The sequence below is a fragment of the Felis catus genome, chromosome B4, assembly GCF_018350175.1.
Source record: "Felis catus isolate Fca126 chromosome B4, F.catus_Fca126_mat1.0, whole genome shotgun sequence".
Taxonomy (NCBI): domain Eukaryota; kingdom Metazoa; phylum Chordata; class Mammalia; order Carnivora; family Felidae; genus Felis; species Felis catus.
In genome coordinates this window covers 63,520,214-63,539,685 of record NC_058374.1, presented here as the reverse complement: position 1 = coordinate 63,539,685, position 19,472 = coordinate 63,520,214, and the positions used below count along the sequence as shown (strand labels likewise).

Here is a 19,472-nt window from a genome sequence, read left to right as displayed (position 1 = left end):
TAAATTATTGAAAATGTTCTAAGGATATCTAGTTTTTTAGATTAAGTACAACTGGCCCTCCAAAGGTTACCTAATGATCATGGGGAAGACATCTGTTAAAATAGAGAAGGCTGGCAGACTTTAATAAGGAAAGAGCAAGCCTGAAGAATTCAGAGATACCTTGTCTGGGAATCTTACTCTGCCATTGGCTACTTAAGTCACTTTGGTAGAGCAGCATAGTCAAGAGTCTAAAGAAAGATACTAATTTTGTTTAGCACATGGTTAGCTAATCTCCTGCCTCCCTTCACACATAAGAGTTGACATTCTGAGGAACTGATTTTCACAGAACACCTTAGATTTACAAAGGAACCAGATCATTGAGATCTCTGATGCCACATTGCACTTCTATCAATAGTAAGTTCAAGAAAAAAAAAAAGTACAAGGTTTGATAGTTTTCTGGTCATTACCTTTAAAAAAAATTATCAGGATCCCTCTGAAAACTTCATGGCAATTTTCTTAACAGTAGCATCCCTGATAGGTTAAGTATTTTGACCAGATGGCTCAACAGTTGTTGCCTTCCTGTCCAAAAACTTCTGAGTAAATACCATTTGTTTACAATGGTTTATATTTAGTTTGATAAGGTATGGCTCAGTTTTCAAAATGTATTTATTGAGCTGAGTCCCTCACCCTACGTACTGGTTTAAGGGTTCCATGTTACCTGTTCTAGCTGTTAGGGTTCTACATGAGGCTTTCAATGGACAAGTTAAAGGTTTTCAAAAAGCTGTTGGTCTAGTTTAGTAGTTCTCAGGGGCAGGTCTGTGGATGGCTGCATCAGAAGCACTTGATCACTTTAATAAAGGTATCTCTGTATATATATCTATATATCTATCTGTAAGGTTTTTTTAATTTTTTTTTTTTTTTTGAGAGAGACAGCAGAAGTGGGGGAGGGGCAGAGAGAGAGGGAGACACAGAAGCAGGCTCCAGGCTCCACGCCATCAGCACAGAGCCTGATGCAGGGCTTGAACTCATGAACCACGAGATCATGACGTGAGCCGAAGTCAGAGGCTTAACTGACTGAACCACCCAGGTGCCCCTAAAGATGTATATATCTAGATATCACCTTAGACCTAATGGATCAGAATTTCCAGGGGCGTTATCTAGACATCTATATTTGTAATAAGCTTCCTGGGTGAATCTGCACCTGCATTGTTTGGGAATCACAGGTCCCCAGCATCATGTTTACTCACCCATACCTAAAACTGCTTTCAGCTGGTCTGCTTAAAGAGCAGTAATTTGGAAGCAAGAATTGCCATAACTTCTAAAGAAATACTAATGTGAAGAATTTATCTTTATTTTTTGTTGTTGTTGTTAAGTGAACCTTTTAAATTCAAAAGCTCAGGTTAACATTTGTAAATCTTTCCGCAGCAGGAAACTTCTTTCCCCACAATACCCAGTTCCAATTATTTTGGGCAGTTGTCTTGTTATTTTAAAAACAGGACCAGAAGAAAGACCTAGTTTTAGAAACACTACAGTATCATAATAGTTCTAATATTTTAGTCGGATCTAAATTATACCTATTTATTTAGGTATATAAAATTTCAAAAGGATTAAAAATTTTTTTTTCTTAAGATCTCTTTTAAAACTTGGTCCCCATCTCCTTCCCAAGAAGTGGCCTATTATGATGACCCTCTCTAGAAGGTCACTAAAATGTAACTGCTCTGGATATTTGGTTGCCATTAATTAGTTTCCAATTAACCCATTTTATTACTTGGGCTTCTGAGATTGAGATAAAAGGAGTAGATTCATGTCATGGACACTTCAGACCTTGTGATTGCTGGATTTTTATAGATCTCTCCCTGTTATGTTCTAATATCTTTGTGCCATAGAATTCTTTTGTAGCCACTTTTTTAGTTTTTTATTGGTTACAGTTGTCACAGCCTTAGTTTTTCCTGTGCTTGCTTTCTTCCAGTTTTTGTTTTATGTTATTAGCTTTAACATTTTGTTAGAACTTTGGTGCCTCTGTAATTTATGTAGAGCTTATCATTTTTCTTTCTTTCTTTCTTTCTCTTTCTTTCTTTCTTTCTTTCTTTCTTTCTTTCTTTCTTTCTTTCTTTCTTTCTTTCTTTCTTTCTTTCTTTCTTTCTTTCTATGTTTATTCTTGAGGGAGAGAGAGACAGAGTGTGAATGGGGGAGGAGCAGAGAGAGAGGGAGACACAGGATCTGAAACAGGCTCCAGGCTCTGAGCTGTCAGCACAGAGCCCGATGTGGGGCTCGAACTCACAAGCCATGAGATCATGACCTGAGCCGAAGTTGGACGCTTAACCGACTAAGCCACCCAGGCGCCCTAAGCTTATCATTTCTCTTTGTACTTCTGCCTACCTCTTTAAGACAGTGGGAGCACAGAGAGCCAAACCACAGTTACTGTGATCCCTGGCAGAGCTGTGCTCACAGTGTTGAATGTGCCCTGAGCTGCTTCCATTGAACTGCTGTTGAGGGCCAGGTTTCTAGGGCCAAGAATCTTGATAAACGAGGATGGGATTAGATGTGTAGCTTTGGTGACCAGGCCTGGAAAGGCAATGTAGCTGACTGCTTGGGTTTGACTCTCTCTCACCACTAACTTAATTTTTGTGTGATATTGGATCCATTACTTATCTTTGCCTATGCCTTATTGTCTATAAAATGGGGATGGTTGTATCTACCTCACAGGGTTATTGTTAGGACTAAACACGTGAATATGTATAAAGTGTTTAGCATAGTATTTGGCACTAGTGAGTGCTTGGTAAGAGTTACATGTTATGAAGCTCAGGACACAAGAAATATAAAGTGAACAAAATGTGCCTTTTATCATGTTTTATATCTTCCTGTGTCTAGGCTGCTTCTTCTTCAGTTACTTGTAGCTCAAATGCTTGCTTGGTTACTACTGATCAGGCTTCTTCGGGATCTGAAACAGAGTTTATGACCTCAGAGACTCCTGAGGTAATAAGAGGCCAATTGTGCTAATTTCTTTTCTGTCTAAAATAATAGCAGAACCAGCTTACCTTATGCATTACAGGCATGATCAGTTGAATTATTTAACATTTATGCTTGACTAATGTATTGCTTTCTGTAGATATTGTCCTGGAATTACAGGTAACTTTGCTGTGACTTTTCCATATAAGTAAACTTAGTAGTGTAATGCCTTATCACATACAATAAATATGTCTAAATTGCTGTTGTCAAAAAAGATGAAAAGCTCTAGGTAGGAGTAAGTCAAGTTTCTCACTATATATATTATATTGATGGAATCCTTAGCAGAAAAATCTACTTATATAACTGAGACTCAATAAATTTATAGTGTTAATATTAGCACTACCTCCATAGGAATGAATTACATTTTCTTTTGGCTAATTTTGTCAAAAGCATTTTGATAGCACAGTTGACCCTTGAACAATATGGTCTTGAACTGTGAAGGTCCACTTATACGTTTTAGTTTTTTGATAACTACAATACTGTAAATGTATGTTCTTATGATTTTCTTTTTTTTAAAATTAGGTTTTAATTTTAATTCCATTTAGTTAACATGCAGTGTAATATTAGTTTCAGGTGTACGATATTGTGACTCAACACTTCCTTAAATCACCCTGTGCTCCTCACAATAAATGTACTCCTTAAATCCCCATCATGTATTTAACCCATTTCCCCTCTGGTAACCATCAGTTGGTTCTGCGTAGTTAAGAGTCTTGTTTCTTGGTTTGTCTCTCTCTCTTTTTTTTCCTCTCCTTTCCCCCCTCCCCCACCCTTTGCTCATTTGTTTTGTTTCTTAAATTCCATATATGAGTAAAATCTTACAGTACTTATCTTTCTCTGGCTGACTTCTTTTGCTTAGCATTATCCTCTCTAGCTTATCCCTGTTGTTGCAAATGGCAAGATTTCATTCTTTTTTATGGCTGAATAATATTTCATTACACACACACGCACGCACACACCACATCTTTATCCATTCATCTACTGATAGACACTGGGCCTTATGCTTTTCTTAACATTGTCTTTTCTCTAGGTTACTTTGTTGTAAGAATACAATATATAATACATATACCTTACAAAATATGTGTTAATCGACTGTTTATATTATTGGTAAGGCTTCCTTTCCATCTCTATAAGCTATTAGTAGTTAAGTTTTTGGGGAGTCAAGAGTTATATGTGGATTTTTGACATTGGGGTTCAGCACTCCTAACCTGTGTGTTTTTCAAGGGTCAACTATATTATGTTTGTGCTTTCAATTCTAAAATGATAGTTTTTGCTAAGTTTGAGCAAATCCTTGAAATAGGCATAGCAAGATAGCATGATTTTTTTTAGATTAATTTAGCAGCTCTTAGATTTTACTATTTTTGGTTCGGTATTATACAAGATAATGTATTCATTACAGAATATAAGAATATATAGATACACATTAATTTTTATGGTGTAGACTTGGTCTAAATTAAAATTACTTCGTTCCTCATTTTAAGAAGAGGAAGGTGTGACCAAGTGAGTCACAGCTCTGTTTCATAATCTGATTAGGACTGGTTTTTTGGTATCTTTTTAAGCCTTTGGATTTGTAATCTGTTACGTCAAGGATTTGCTTATTACCATAGATAAGTATTATTTAAATTAGATCAGGTTTGATTTTCTTTTTTAAAGGCAGCTGACTTAGAAATCCAGGAATAAGACTTTAAAATCCAGAAAAATTAACATTGACTAAGCAACTAACCCAAGATTTTTCGTAATTCTTCTGTATAGATTTGGAATAATATTAGATTCTTAGTTGGAAACTACCATTTCAGGGTTTGACTAGGTACTCATAAAAAGTTCAGTACCTCATCTGTTAGACTGATTAATAGTAAGACTCTTTCACTTAGTCAGCAAGCTGTGCACAGCAAATGCTAGTGTGCATCCTCAGCAGTTGTGATTTGAAATTGTAAGCAGAAGCTATTCTTTTGCATTCCTGTGTCCGAATGTCATCCTTTAGAACTTGCTGACTTAGGCCAGTCTGGGGTTTAGTGTAAGTTAACTGCTTGTTATATGGCAGGTGATTGGCTGATGCTGCATTTCTCCTTCCCAGGCAGCAGTTCCCCCAAGCAAGCAACCATCTTCACTAGCTTCTTCAAATCCTCCCATGTCAAAGGGCTCTGAACAGGGCTTCCAGTCACCTCCAGCAAGTAGTAGTTCAGTAACGATTAACACAGCGCCCTTTCAAGCCATGCAGACAGTGAGTATGAAACGTGAATGGTGATTACAGTTCATTGTTCCTGTTAAAAAGCCATTGTTTCTCTTACGTCCATTATTGGGTACTTACTATGTGAAAAACTTTGCCTTTTGTATTGCTCTTATTTGGGTTGATCCTTGCTTTGTCCAATGCAAATATTGTTTGTGGTGAAAGAGTATTAAATCCAAAGCCTTGAGAATTTTGAATGGATATTTTATCAGAACATTTTCCCCACTCAGAAAATTAGTAGCAGGCAAACCTGAGGGTTCATATTAATTAAAAAAAAAAAGTGTGGGTGAGAAACATAATTTTCTGTGAACAGCCTAATAATACTAACCATTACTAATACCACACTAGTGATGTTCCATAGCATCAATAGCCTGAAATATAGGGCACATACTTGGGTGTTCTGTCATTCTGGAAACTTTCATTTGATTTTATTTTGATCTTATGCTGATTTTGGATAATTGTTCCAATTTGTGTGGTATTCTGAATTACACATTCCTCTGCAAATTGTTTAAGCTTAAAACATTTTTCAAGGTAATATAGCTAGGTTTATATGTTTACTCTCTAAAACAGAATAGTATAGAACAGTTCTTTAGAAAAAAAGTCTTAGCCAGTAAGTATCTGATGATGCTTAATGCCGCACTCTGGATACTTTTCAGTGATGGTGGTAGGGTGGGGCCAGTGGAGTGGCAATGGAAAGCAGATACAATGCAGGGAGATAAACTTTTGAATTCAGGCACCTAAATTCACTAGTTTTATCACTTCATGCTTGGCCTTTTAGAACTGATTAGTTTCTTTGTTTTCCCTCTTACCCTGTCAGTCCCTCCTGCACAGTATTGCCACATTGGTTTTATTAACTTTTTCTCGTTAATGAAATCAGATACTGTTCTTAATCACTGGGGTTGGGTATTGGCAGTGAAAAAGAGACAAGTCTTTGTGCTCAAGAAGCTTACATTTGATAATGGAGGTGAGAGGGCTAGAGAGAAAAATATGCACACACACATATATATGTGTATACATATACATATATATATGTATATACATACGGGGAAATGTCACCTGTGTCATGGGGAAAAATGGAGCAGGGTAAGGGAGCTGGAGAGTAATGGAAGTGCTACTTTATAGACAATGGCCAGAGTCTGGACAGGTCATTTGCCTGCCATGTGGTAGAAATTTGGTAGGTGGCAGAGTTTTTTCATCTTTAATTTTTGAAAAAGTACTCTCTTGGCCTGTGTAGCTTTCATGCTCAGTAAGCATTATTATATCATAATAGCAGGAAGATTAATTTTTGTATTTGAGTTTAGATCTACTAGAAACCAGATAGGTTTTTTTTTGCCATAGTAAAATACGTATGACATAAAATTTACCATTTTAACCATTTTTAAGTGTATAATTCAGTGATGTTTAGTACATCTACAGTGTTGTACAACCATTTCCACTGTTTCCAAAACATTTTCATCATCCAAACCATTAAACTATACTCATTAAATAATAGCTTTTTATTCCTCCCTGTCTCCAGCTTCTAGTAACCTATCTTCTTTTTGCCTCATTACCTGTTCTAAGTACTCAGATAAGTGGAATCACATTATTTGCCCTTTTGTATATGACTTATTTCATTTAGCAAAATATTTTCAAGGTTTATTCATGTTGTATTATGGATCAGAATTTCATTTTTTTATAGCTAAATAATATTCTATTGTATGTCCAAACCACATTTTGTTTATCCATTCAGCTGTTGAACATTTGGATTGTTTCCACCTTTTGCCTATTGTTTTTTTTTTTTTAATTTTTTTTTTTTAATTTTTTTTTTTCAACGTTTATTTATTTTTGGGACAGAGAGAGACAGAGCATGAACGGGGGAGGGGCAGAGAGAGAGGGAGACACAGAATCGGAAACAGGCTCCAGACTCTGAGCCATCAGCCCAGAGCCCGACGCGGGGCTCGAACCCACGGACCGCGAGATCGTGACCTGGCTGAAGTCGGACACTTAACCGACTGCGCCACCCAGGCGCCCCAATTTTTTTTTTTTAACGTTTATTTTTGAGACAGAGACAGAGCATGAATGGGGGAGGGGCAGAGAGACAGAGGGAGACACAGAACCGGAAACAGGCTCCAGACTCTGAGCCATCAGCCCAGAGCCTGACGCGGGGCTCGAACTCACGGTCTGTGAGATCGTGACCTGAGCTGAAGTCGGACGCTTAACCGACTGAGCCACCCAGGCGCCCCCCTTTTGCCTATTGTGAATAATGCTGCTATGAACATTGATGTACAAAATGTGAGCCTCTGCTTTCAGTACTTTGGTTATATTTTAGAAGTGGATTTGCTGGATCATATGGTAATTGCATGTTTAACTTTTTGAGGAGCAACCACACTGTTTTCTACAGTTGGTTGCATCATTTTACATTCCTACCAGTAATGCACAAGGCTCAAATTACACCACATCTTTGCCAACACTTAGATTTTCTCTTTTTTTTTTTTCTTTTGGTATCAGCCATCCTAATGAGTATGAAGTGGTATATTATTGTGGTTTTCATTTGTATTTCCCTAATGACTGTGATGCTGAGCATCTTTTCATGTGCTTATTGGCCATTTCTCTTCTTTGGAGAAATGTCCATTTAAGTCCTTTGCCTGTCAAATAGAAGTTTTTGAATGTTGGAGAACTTTGTTGGACGTCATCCTTAATCCTTTTCTATGAAACATTACAAAGGACTTAGTGTACCCTTTGTCTCTTAAGGTGTTTAATGTTAATGCACCTCTGCCTCCACGGAAAGAACAAGAAGTAAAAGAATCCCCTTATTCACCTGGCTACAATCAAAGTTTTACTACAGCAAGTACACAAACACCACCCCAGTGCCAACTGCCAGCTATACATGTAGAACAAACTGTCCTTTCTCAAGAGACTGGTAAGATCTTTGCATATGATATTTAGAAGACTTAGATGACAGCTGGTAGAATGGAAAGCAATTCAGTAGTGATACTTTAAGGGTTCTTTCTTGACTAGTAAGCATTATTTCTTCGCATGTTCAAGTGTTGAGAAACACTTAAATGCCTTTCTTCTATTAATTAAGTTCGCCTATTAATTTTAACTTTTGTAGAGGTAGAACCTAGATGGTTGATTAAACCTTGAAGTAGGTTCATATTTTTAAATATGATTGATTTGATTACCATGGACGGTAATAGAAGTAGATAGGGCGATATATATATATAGCGATATATATATATATATATATATAGTGCCCTCCTATAGAAGTGCCCTTCTTCTACTAGAAGAGTTTTGAAATCACTCCGTTAAATCTTTTAGCACAGACAGATAGCTATCTGGCCTTTTCTCTCTTTTTCCCTCTTACAATAAAGCATTGATTAATGCAAAGATATAATTTTGTATGCTTTTCCATTGTTTGCTTAGAGATGAAAAACTGTTTTGCTCTTTTATGCTATCCAAATACATGAAAGAATAGGCAACTTTGTAGTTATTTCCTAATTTGATAAACACCTGTAGATTTTTAGTGTTGGTGTTTCAGATCCCCATTGAGTTTTCTAAAACTTAAGCCTGAGTAAATGAGTTGAACATTAGAGGTATTTGGTTACTCACAAGAGATACTAAATGTAAATCCTTGGACCTAGCCACCAATGACCTCATTCTGTTCTCACTTGTACTGAGTGAAAACATAGTGTAGATGATTTACATAAGGGATATTTGTCCTGTGCCTTCTTACGTATAGTATTAATTAAAATTCATTGTCTTTTACTCCTTGATCTGGGGTGTTTAGCCTTTTTTCCTTTAATTGTGGCCAAATATACATAACATAAAATTTACCATTTTAACCATTTTTAAGTGTATGGCCAGATGGTTGTGTAGCCATCACCACCATTCATCTCTAAGGACTTTTTCATCTTTCCCAAATGAACTCTGTACCCATTTAACACTAACTCTCCCTCCCCCTCTTCCTACTGCCCCCTGGCAACTACCATTCTACTCTATGAATTTGACTACTCTAGGTACTTACCTAGAGTAAGTGGAAACAGACAGTATTTGTCCTTTTGTGACTGGCCTATTTCGTTCAGCATAATGTCTTCAAGATTTCATCCATGTTGTAGCATGTGTCAGAATTTCTTACCTTTTTAAGGCTGAATAACATTCTATTACCTAAATATATGTATAGATACCAGGATCTCTATATATACGTACATGTATATATAGCACCTGTTGTTTTTTTTTTTTTTCAAAGGGAGAAAATTATATTAAAGGTTTTGATATACAGTGACTTTTAAGTATAAAGAATATTAAATCTTTGTTACCATTTAACTCTTGGACTTAAAACTGTTTCCTTAAGCAGCAAGTTATCCTGATGGAACTATTCAAGTAAGCAATGGTAGCCTTGCCTTTTACCCAGCACAGACGAATGTATTTCCCAGACCCTCTCAACCATTTGTCAATAGCCGGGGATCTGTTAGAGGATGTACTCGTGGTGGGAGATTACTAACCAATTCGTATCGGTCCCCTGGTGGTTATAAAGGTATGCTCTGAACAAAATTTAATTATACTGAATTATTTTGTTTATATATTTACTTAACTCAAACTATTTTTACTTTACCTTGTTCCTTTTTTAGTTGCCCTCCCTATTGTGGTAGAAAATTCCCTATTTCTGTAAAATATAGCTTTTCTAATATACCTGTTGCCTATATAACAGAGGAACTGTTTGTATGAAAAGCAGATTGATCCTGTGACTTGCTGCAGTGAAAGGTTGAGCATCTTTCTTTTCCGGGGATGAATGTGGGTTTTCATATTTGAATACTTACTTTTTTTTAATTGACTTGACTGCCCCAAGTCAAACTATGTCAAATAAAAATATGTCTCAAAATGTGTCATAATCAGTGCCCATTTTCTAGTTATTTTTCTATGAGAGGATACTATACATAAAAATGTAAATTTTGAGACTGTAATAGTGATATTTTCTTAAGTCTTAGATATGGTTCCACATGTTATTCTCTTGGTATTAGCAGAATTGCGCTAGACAGGCCTTAACCATGCACCTTTTTGAACCCCATCTGCATTGTAGCAGTAGTAAATCTCTGCCCTTGGCTTATTTGAAGTTAGCGGTATTTTATAAATACGTGTTTTCCTGTGGAAGCAATATTAGTAGAGTTTGCTTAAAGAAGGCATAAATCTAATGATGGTATTATAGGATCAGTTTAACTTTTAAAGTGGTATAGAATTAGACTATTTAAAAGTTTAGTATAATTTTGCCCATAATTTTATTTAAGTTGTTTGTTTATTAGGTTTTGATACTTATAGAGGACCACCTTCAATTACCAATGGAAATTATAGCCAGCTACAGTTCCAAGCTAGAGAGTATCCTGGAACACCTTATTCCCAAAGGGTAAGAATAGTTGTCATAGTTGAATAATATAGTACAGTTGTTGATGTTAAGCTGTGATTAAACTATAGCCGAGTCACAGTGTATTTGGTATAAGGCACTCTTTGTTTTTTTTTAAATTTTTGAAATGTTTATTTTTGAGAGAGAGATAGACAGAATATGAGCAGGGGAGGGGCAGAGACAGACAGAATCCAAAGCAGGCTTCAGGCTCTTAGCTGTCAGCACAGAGTCTGACACGGGGCTTCAACCCACAAACCGTGAGATCATGACCTGAGCTGGAGTCCAACACTTAACTGACAGCCACCCAGACACCCTAAGGCACTCTTTGTTTTAGAACTACTTGTCAGTACTGTGGAGAGTTGAGTTGGAAGCTTTTCAAGTAACCTACAGAAGATAAATGACAATTGTCTGTTACACAGAACTTAGAAGGTCTTAAGAACTTTATTTATCATGTTGTTTGCATTAACTCATTCACTCCTCCACCTTTTGAGAGAAACTGGGGTTCAGAAACAAATTACTTATCTGAGGTCACTCAGCAAATGAATGGTAGAATTAACATGAGACTGCATGTTTCCTAACTCCAGACCCTATGAGCTTAACTTTATTATAATTTTCTTTTCCTTTTTTTTTTGAAGGGGAGAGAGAGAATCTCACACAGTCCCCATGCTCCATGTGGAGCCCGACATGGGGCTTGATCCCACGATTCTGGGATCATGACCTGAACTGAAACCAAGATTTGGGTGCTTAGCCGACTGAGCCACCTAGGCGCCCCAACTTCATTATGTTGCTTTCAGTTTAACTTTTCTAGGTACCTGGTATAGCAAAAGTATTTTTCAAAAATTTATTTTTTTTATTTTTATTTGAATAGCTCAGATTTTCTTTACTATATATGATAAAAGACTGGTAAGAGGTTAGACATTCTACTTTAACAAACCGTGGGACCTCTTTGTCATTGATCATCTATGGGTATGACTGAATACATCAGAATTTTCAGTTTTGAAGTTTTACAAGTTTTTAAGTATGTGGTTTCCCACTGAATTCTGTTGTGATATAAAGTACCTGTTTTTGAGGAGCTTACAGTTAGTTAAATGAGGTAAGGTAGATGTCTATACAGAGACAGTATTGAAAAGGGGGTTAAGAACACACCTCGAAGAACACACCAAATCACTTAAATGACTTGGGTTTGATTCCTGATTTCATCACTTCCTTTGTTGTGTGACCTTGGGTATGTTGAGTAAACTTTCTGATCTGTGGTTCCTCATCTGTTGGATGAAGACTCATCTTACTCTGAAGTGTTGTGAGGATTACTTTCTGAGATATCCTGAGGATTAAGTGAATTAACATACATGAAGGCTTAGCACGGTAATGTCAGACAGTAATGAACAGCTCCTTTAAAAAAAAAAAATTTTAAATATTTTATTTATTTTTTGAGTGTAAGGAGGGAGAGGCAAAGGGAGAGACAGGATCTGAAGCAGGCTCTGCACTGACAGGCTGACAGCAGCCAGTCTGCTGTGGGGCTTGAACTCAGGAATCGTGAGATCATAACGTGAACTGAAGTTGGACGCTCAACTGACTGAGCCACCCAGGTGCCTATAATGGAGCTGTTGTTAACACCAATATTCTGGAATTTTTTGTGCTGCTTTAAATGTCTTGCTGGGATGCCTGGCTGGCTCAGTCAGTATAGCATGTGACTTTTGATCCTCAGGGTCATGAGGTCAAGCCCCACATTAGGCCTAGAGGTTACATTAAAAAAAAAAAAAGAAAGTCAATTTCTTGCTGAGAAAACATGAGATAGTTGTTGCTACTGGGAAAAGGATTAGGAGTTTGGGGTAGGAGACTTAATTATTGTGTGCCTTCTTGTCCTGTTTAAATTTTTTATTGCATGTGTTTATTTTTATTGTATGTGCTAATTTAATCATGCCACTGATCATTCTTTTCATGCGTTGTCTGGAGGCTGACTTTCAACATACCTGGGAGTCTGTTTGAAATGTTGCCTCATGAACATTTTTTTCTTGAGGATATTAAATTATGTTTTCAGGCAATAGTACATTCATATGGTATAATTCTTAACCAATCTCTCTGTCAAAATAAAACAAAATCCTGATGTAGTTCATAATTGTCTTCACAGTTTGATCTATAAATAGAGCAAGATTGAAATAGTCTGTGTTCTTGCCTTATTATTTCCCTTTATCTTGCGATAAGGGATAGAGGACCAGGCCATATTTCTGAATTTCCCTCATTACCTCACATTGTATCTTTTACATAGTGTTTCCTGGATGCCTTCTTGTTTTTGCAATTATTAGCATACCTAGTTGGTCAGGTTAATTCACAGATGAAGCAAGTATTGCTATTGTTGTCCTTTTTGCCTTTCTTGGTGTTTGGAAACATCTGAGCCTCTGTGGCTGCTGGGGAAGGGTAGAGAAAAGGCTAAGAGGACTTTAATCTTACAAATTTACCAGCCAATAACACTGGGAAAGGACTATCATCTTGCATTTTTGGTGCCAAGGTTAAATATTACGTGTTTGTTTCAGGATAATTTCCAGCAGTGTTACAAGCGAGGAGGGACATCTGGTGGTCCTCGGACAAATTCAAGAGGTAAGGATGATTAACTGGGTTACACAGAACGTACCTCTAGATCTTTCTTTGTCTTCTGTGAAGTTCTCCCCCGAGTACATTGTTTTCACCATTTAGCTTTTAAAGTTTTCATTTTGCATAAATGTAGTACTGAAGACCTGAGGGAAATACTAGACTACTGGAATGGCTGTGGAAACCAGTTGTCCATTTAGATTAAAAGTGTATGTGTGTGCTTTTTCAGTTTGATTGACACCACAGCATAATTCAGCCTATGATATGTATTCATCTTGCATACTTCAAATAGTTTCATGTGATGATTCAGGATGATGTTTCTTATAATAATGGGCATTTCTAGATACTCTAGTGTCACTACATTGAAAGATAGGAAAAAGCAGCAATTAAGACACCATGACTTGAAATTTCAGAAGATATTATAATACTTTTTAAAATGTGAAGGTTTAATAGGACCTTTAGTAGAAAAGATTCAGTGTAACTGAGAAAATCAAGAATTACTGAAGATTAACTAACTTTATCACAGAAAAACAATCTTTTCCTTTTAAGAAAACAATCAGTATTCACACTGCCTTGGCCTTCTATCTGAGCTATGTTTTTGTGTAGTACTTAAAACGTTAAGATTTCATGATATCACATTAACTTGGAAATGAAGAACAGGCATTCATCATGGGGCTTAGTATCATAACAGAGTATCTTTGAGTGGCAAGTATTTCTAAAAGTTGGTTCTTTTATGTAATCTCAGTTTTCTTGAGTCCTTGTACATTAGATAGTTTGAGTAGATTTATCACTGAGGAATGAAGAACTGAGTGAGAATTACAGAAGAAAGATAAAAGAAGTAAAAAGAGTGTTCAAACCTGGGTTTCAGACTTTGCTAATCTTTAACTAGTAACTTAGCATTTCCTGGAGGCTAATTTTCTTAAAAAAAAAAAAAATCTTAAAAAACAATGAGGCCCACTAGATAAGATCATCTAGGTCCTTTTTGGCTTAATAGTAATATGAAAGCCTATTGCTAGAAAACTTTAGAAAAGTATACTGTAGCTATACTTTGTTGTTTTTGTTTTAGAATTTACTATAAAATGTATTTTTATCTGTATTTCAGTAGCCGACTAATGTTAAATATTGTGTTCAAAGCTAACTGCTTCATTATGAGAAACTCACTGTTGCTAATAAAACAGCAGGGTGGAGTGATTCTTCTCAGGTGAGCAGCCCAGAAAGAGACAACGAAACATTTAACAGTGGTGACTCTGGACAAGGAGACTCCCGTAGCATGACCCCTGTGGATGTGCCCGTGACAAATCCAGCAGCCACCATACTGCCAGTACACGTCTATCCCCTGCCTCAGCAGATGCGCGTTGCCTTCTCAGCAGCCAGAACCTCTAATCTCGCCCCTGGAACTTTAGACCAACCTATCGTGTTTGATCTTCTTCTAAACAACTTGGGAGAAACTTTTGATCTTCAGCTTGGTAGATTTAATTGCCCGGTGAATGGCACTTATGTTTTCATTTTTCACATGCTAAAGCTGGCAGTGAATGTGCCACTATATGTCAACCTCATGAAGAATGAAGAGGTCTTGGTATCTGCCTATGCCAATGATGGTGCTCCAGACCATGAAACTGCTAGCAATCATGCAATTCTTCAGCTCTTCCAGGGAGACCAGATATGGTTACGTTTGCACAGGGGAGCAATTTATGGAAGTAGTTGGAAATATTCTACATTTTCAGGCTATCTTCTTTATCAAGATTGAAAGTCAGTACAGAATTGACAGTAAAAGAATGGTGTTCTAATTAGTAGGGTTAAAGGAGAAGTAGTCTTTGCCCTTGTGACTGGTTTAGGAAAATGTTTTCTTTCCTAGAGGAAGGTGGAGGTCCTTACTTTTTTTGTTTTCCTCCCCAAGGTGAAAAATTTCAAGCTGAATGACAATTAGCACTAATCTGGCACTTTATAAATTGTGATGTAGCCTCGCTAGTCAAGCTGTGAATGTATATTGTTTGCACTTAATCCTTAACTGTATTAACGTTCAGCTTACTAAACTGACTGCCTCAAGTTCAGGCAAGTTATAATGCCTTGTTGTGCCTCAATAAAAAAGTTACATGCACCTTCAGTGTTCTTATTTGATTAAACATTTAGTTAAGGGGTAAAGTATTGAATTTTTTGCTATGCATCACTGATAACTTTTGGATGGGTGTTAATTCATGGTTCATACTATTATTTTAAAGTAAGACTATATATAATAGCTCTTTTTAGAGTTTTCTCTGATGTTATACCTGTCATTCATCAGAAGATATCCTCTGTTTTCCTTTGGCTAAATAACATTTCTTTTTGAAGCTATTTTGCATTAGGACATGCTATTATCTGTTAGCTATTTTTAAGTACCTACTACTTGTATAATAATACAGGATACAATAGTAGATAGGTACACAGCTAATACTACTGGTCTGACATCAGTGAAGCTTATACCTTCTAGTGGATTCTCAATTTGAGTAGGTAGAATGTTTAAAAGATTTCTGGTCAGGCAGTGCTGTGTTTGAGTCCTGATTTTGCCACTTAGTTACTGATCTTGGGCAAGTTATTTTACCTCTAAGATCCCCCCTACCTTCTCTTTCTTTCTCTCTCTCTCTCTTTTTTTTAATAGACCATTTCCACGACCTCCTAGGGCAAATGTGAAGTTCAACTAAGAATATCTAAAAGACTTAACACAGTGCCTGGCACGTAAGCATTTAATAAATGTTAGGTGCTATGATTTTTTTTTCATTCCACATACTTACAGAATTGTGTGTGTGTGTGTGTGTGTGTGTGTGTGTGTGATGTAGTATTAGTATAGCAGGCATTGACAGAGTTTAGTAACCATTTTAGGCATGTATTCTCACACTTCACAATTTAAGCTTATTTATGTTTCTCATGAATAAGAGCTTAATAATTTTATTAATTAAAGCATAGTGTTTTTTTAATTTTTTTTTTTTTACATTTATTCATTTTTGAGAAACAGAGATAGCACAAGCGGGGGAGGGGCAGAGAGAGGGAGACACAGAATCCCAAGCAGGCTCCAGGCTCCGAGCTGTCAGCACAGAGCCCAACGCGGGGCTTGAACTCACGAGCTGTGAGATCATGACCTGAGCCAAAGTTGGACGCTCAACCGACTGAGCCACCCAGGCGCCCCTAAAGCATAGTTTTTAAAAGTAAGCATTTTTAGGGGTGCCTGGGTGGCTCAGTCAGTTAGGCTGCTGACTTCAGCCCAGGTTATGATCTTGCAGTCTGTGGGTTTGAGCCCTGCGTTGGGCTCTGTGCTGGCAGCTCAGAGCCTGGAGCCTGCTTCCGATTCTGTGTCTCCCTCTCTCTCTGCCCCTCCCCTGCTTGCTCTCTGTCTCTTTCTCAAATAATAAATATTAAAAAAAATTAAAAAAAAATTAAAGTAAGCATTTTGTATTCTGGAATATAGGAAGGGTTGGAGAAGGGCATTGTTAACCTGCAACCAAGGCAAGTTACTAGCTAAGGCAGAAATTTCTCGTTTTGATCTTGTTTTGAAAGTTTTCTGTTAAACACCTCTCACTCTGAGGTGGTAAGTAATCTCAAGGAGATGGTATAAGAGCATTAAATTATTATAGTCAATATATTAAAAATAATTTTTTATGTTTGTTTATGTTTGAGAGCGAGAGAGAGCACAAGCGGGGGAGGGGCAGAGAGAGAGGGAGACACAGAATCCGAAGCAGTCTCCAGGCTCTGAGCTGTCAGCACAGGGCCCGATGTGGGGCTCAAACTAACGGACCACAAGATCATAACCTGAGCTGAAGTCGGCCACTTAACCGACTGAGCCACCCAGGCGACCCTCTTATAGTCAATATATTTTATTTATTTGAGAGAGGGAGACAGTGTAAGGAAGGAGCAGAGAGAGAGGGAGAGAGAGAATCCCACCTAGGCTCCACACTATCAGTGTGAGGCTCGAAATCATGAACCGTGAGATCATGACCTAAGCTGAAATCAAGAGTCAGAGACACTTAACTGACTGAGCTAGCCAGGGACCCCTGTAATCAATATTTTTTATCTGGGCGTGGGTTCATCAATTAAACCCTTAGGCCACTTTTAACTCTCCATGTTAGTATAATGTTCTCAAGATGGAGGATGTAATGTCATTAACTATTTAACAGAATTTTTTAAACTCATGGTAGGTATTTTGTGGGTTAGGGATGTTAGTATTCCAGTTAAATAGATTAGTGGCTCTTATATACAGAATACAAACCAAGAAATATATGGAAAAACAAATATTATTAAATGACTAAGGGGAAAACGATGTGTTTTGGTTTTTTTGGAAAACTTGATGTTTAAGAAGAGTTGTGGATCAAGTTCAACAAGGCCTTTCTCAGCTTTTTTTAGCCATTTTGTTTTCTACCACATTAGGATCTTAAGCTTAGTCTTTTCTCCTGCACACAATCGGGACCATTTTTGTTAATTTATTTAAAATATTGTGAGTAACTCCTTTTTTATATTTTTGAAAGTATCTGACAAAGAGATTCATTAGGGTATCCCCTTATGTTGATAGTCATGTTTTAGAGAGTATTCTGAATGGAATACTATTTTCCCCAAGTGTAAAGACAATGGATTAGAAATGGACAATTCTTAGACTTCTGAGAATGAATGGAAAAGATCTTTCATTCTGAAATAATATAACTTTCGGAAGTTCTTCTGGAAGGTTTTAGTAAAAGTCCAGATATCTTTATAGAAAGATATGTAAAGCCTATTTGTGGACCTCATGTAAAGAACTTATATGTTAGTGGGAAACTCTTGTAGATACAACTGAAGAGGAAAAGCATTCCATATAGTTACCATGTGGTCCCTGAATATATATAGATTTTTAGCTCTCTTACTGTGGGAGAGAGAAAGTTTTTTTTTTTTTTTTAATTTAATGTTTATTTATTGAGAGAGTGAGAGAGAGTGTGAACAGGGGAGGGACAGAGAGAGAGGGAGACACAGAAACCAAAGCAGGTTCCAGGCTCTGAGCTGTCAGCACAGAGCCCAACGCAGGGCTCGAACTCACAAACTGAGATCATGACCTGAGCCAGTCAGACACCCAACTGACTGAGCCACCCAGGGACGTACTGAATTCTCCCTGGAGTTTTCTTCTTTGACTTTAAATTTTTTAGTCTTTTGTGAATGAACTGTCCCCCAAGAATTGTGAGCTACTGTTATCTTCTCTATAATGGTTTAATGAATAAGTTCAGGTATTTAAAGCAGGAAATGTTTTTTTGGCAGATTTGCATATTCGCTTCCTGTACCAATTATTTGTCAACCACCTGATTGTTTTAACTTTCTCAACTCCATAATTGCTGTATTGTTACACTGCTTTGATATCACATACTGTGTTTTTATACTTTAATCTTTCCTGATTGCAAATTTTAATTCCTTAGCTCTAATGGCTAATGTTCTATTGTGATTCTCGTGATAGAAAGAATGATAGTTTATGTATTTTATGAAGTGAAATAATTGTTGGCATATAGACATCAAAGTTTTTCCATAGGATTTCCACTCTGCTTCCCTGCCATACACTTCATTTTGATGAAAACCTTAGATTTGTCTCCCTAGGTCCTCTACTTGATAATTTATCTCAGGGTTATTCTTAATCACCACTTTAATGATTAGCCAATAGCTTTGTCCCCATTTTTCAGCTTTTGGGCAACTGTTGACAACTGATAGGTATATCACAGTTGTGATCAGTGCAAGATGCTGAATGTCAGATTATAAACTGTTAACCCATTATCGATACCAGGAGGCCTTAGGCTCACTCAGTCTAGGTTTTCCAAACATTATTTCTTTATTCATTTTATTTCAGTGGCTTCTTTTTTTTGAAATAAATGATTAATCTTTCAAGTATGTGGGTTATGTAATTTGTACCTGGCTCTGGGGCTACAAAGATGAATGACATTCTGATGTTCAGACACATCAGGTGTATCAATTTCATCCATTTCATTTGCTGAGAGCAAATCACTCTTTTGCATGATGCCATGCTCATCACAAGTGTAGCTGCCATCTGCCACCATACGATGTTGTTAAAATACCATTGACTATTCCCTCTGCTGTGCCTTTCATCTCATGACTTACTTATTTTGTAACTGGAAGCCAGTATCTCCCACTCTCTTTCACTCGTTTCTTTGATCCTCCCACTCCTTCCCCTCAGGCAACCACCAGTTCTCTGTATTTATGGGTCTGTTTCTGTTTTCATTTTTTTTTCAGATTCCACATATAATTGCCATCATATGGTATTTGTCTTTCTCTGACTTATGCCACTTAGCATAGTGCCTTCCAGGT

General features: G+C 37.0%; 1 protein-coding gene across 9 annotated transcripts in view; it reads left to right on the top strand.

Moving 5' to 3' along the window:
* Positions 1 to 15,270, top strand: part of CAPRIN2 (caprin family member 2) — a 45,268-nt gene extending 29,998 nt beyond the window's left edge. For 2 of the 9 annotated variants that reach the window (XM_023256901.2, XM_023256894.2), the window contains 7 exons: positions 2,851 to 2,955; positions 5,060 to 5,206; positions 7,943 to 8,111; positions 9,543 to 9,725; positions 10,489 to 10,589; positions 13,118 to 13,181; positions 14,351 to 15,270. In XM_023256901.2, the coding sequence (XP_023112669.2) occupies positions 2,851 to 2,955; positions 5,060 to 5,206; positions 7,943 to 8,111; positions 9,543 to 9,725; positions 10,489 to 10,589; positions 13,118 to 13,181; positions 14,351 to 14,919 (1,338 nt within the window). In that variant the 3' untranslated portion in view covers positions 14,920 to 15,270. Of the gene's footprint in view, positions 1 to 2,850; positions 2,956 to 5,059; positions 5,207 to 7,942; positions 8,112 to 9,542; positions 9,726 to 10,488; positions 10,590 to 13,117; positions 13,182 to 14,306 lie in introns of all 9 variants that reach the window. The other 7 variants (XM_023256896.2, XM_045061616.1, XM_045061615.1 and 4 more) reach the window with 7 other exon arrangements.
* The last annotated feature ends 4,202 nt before the right edge of the window (positions 15,271 to 19,472 follow it).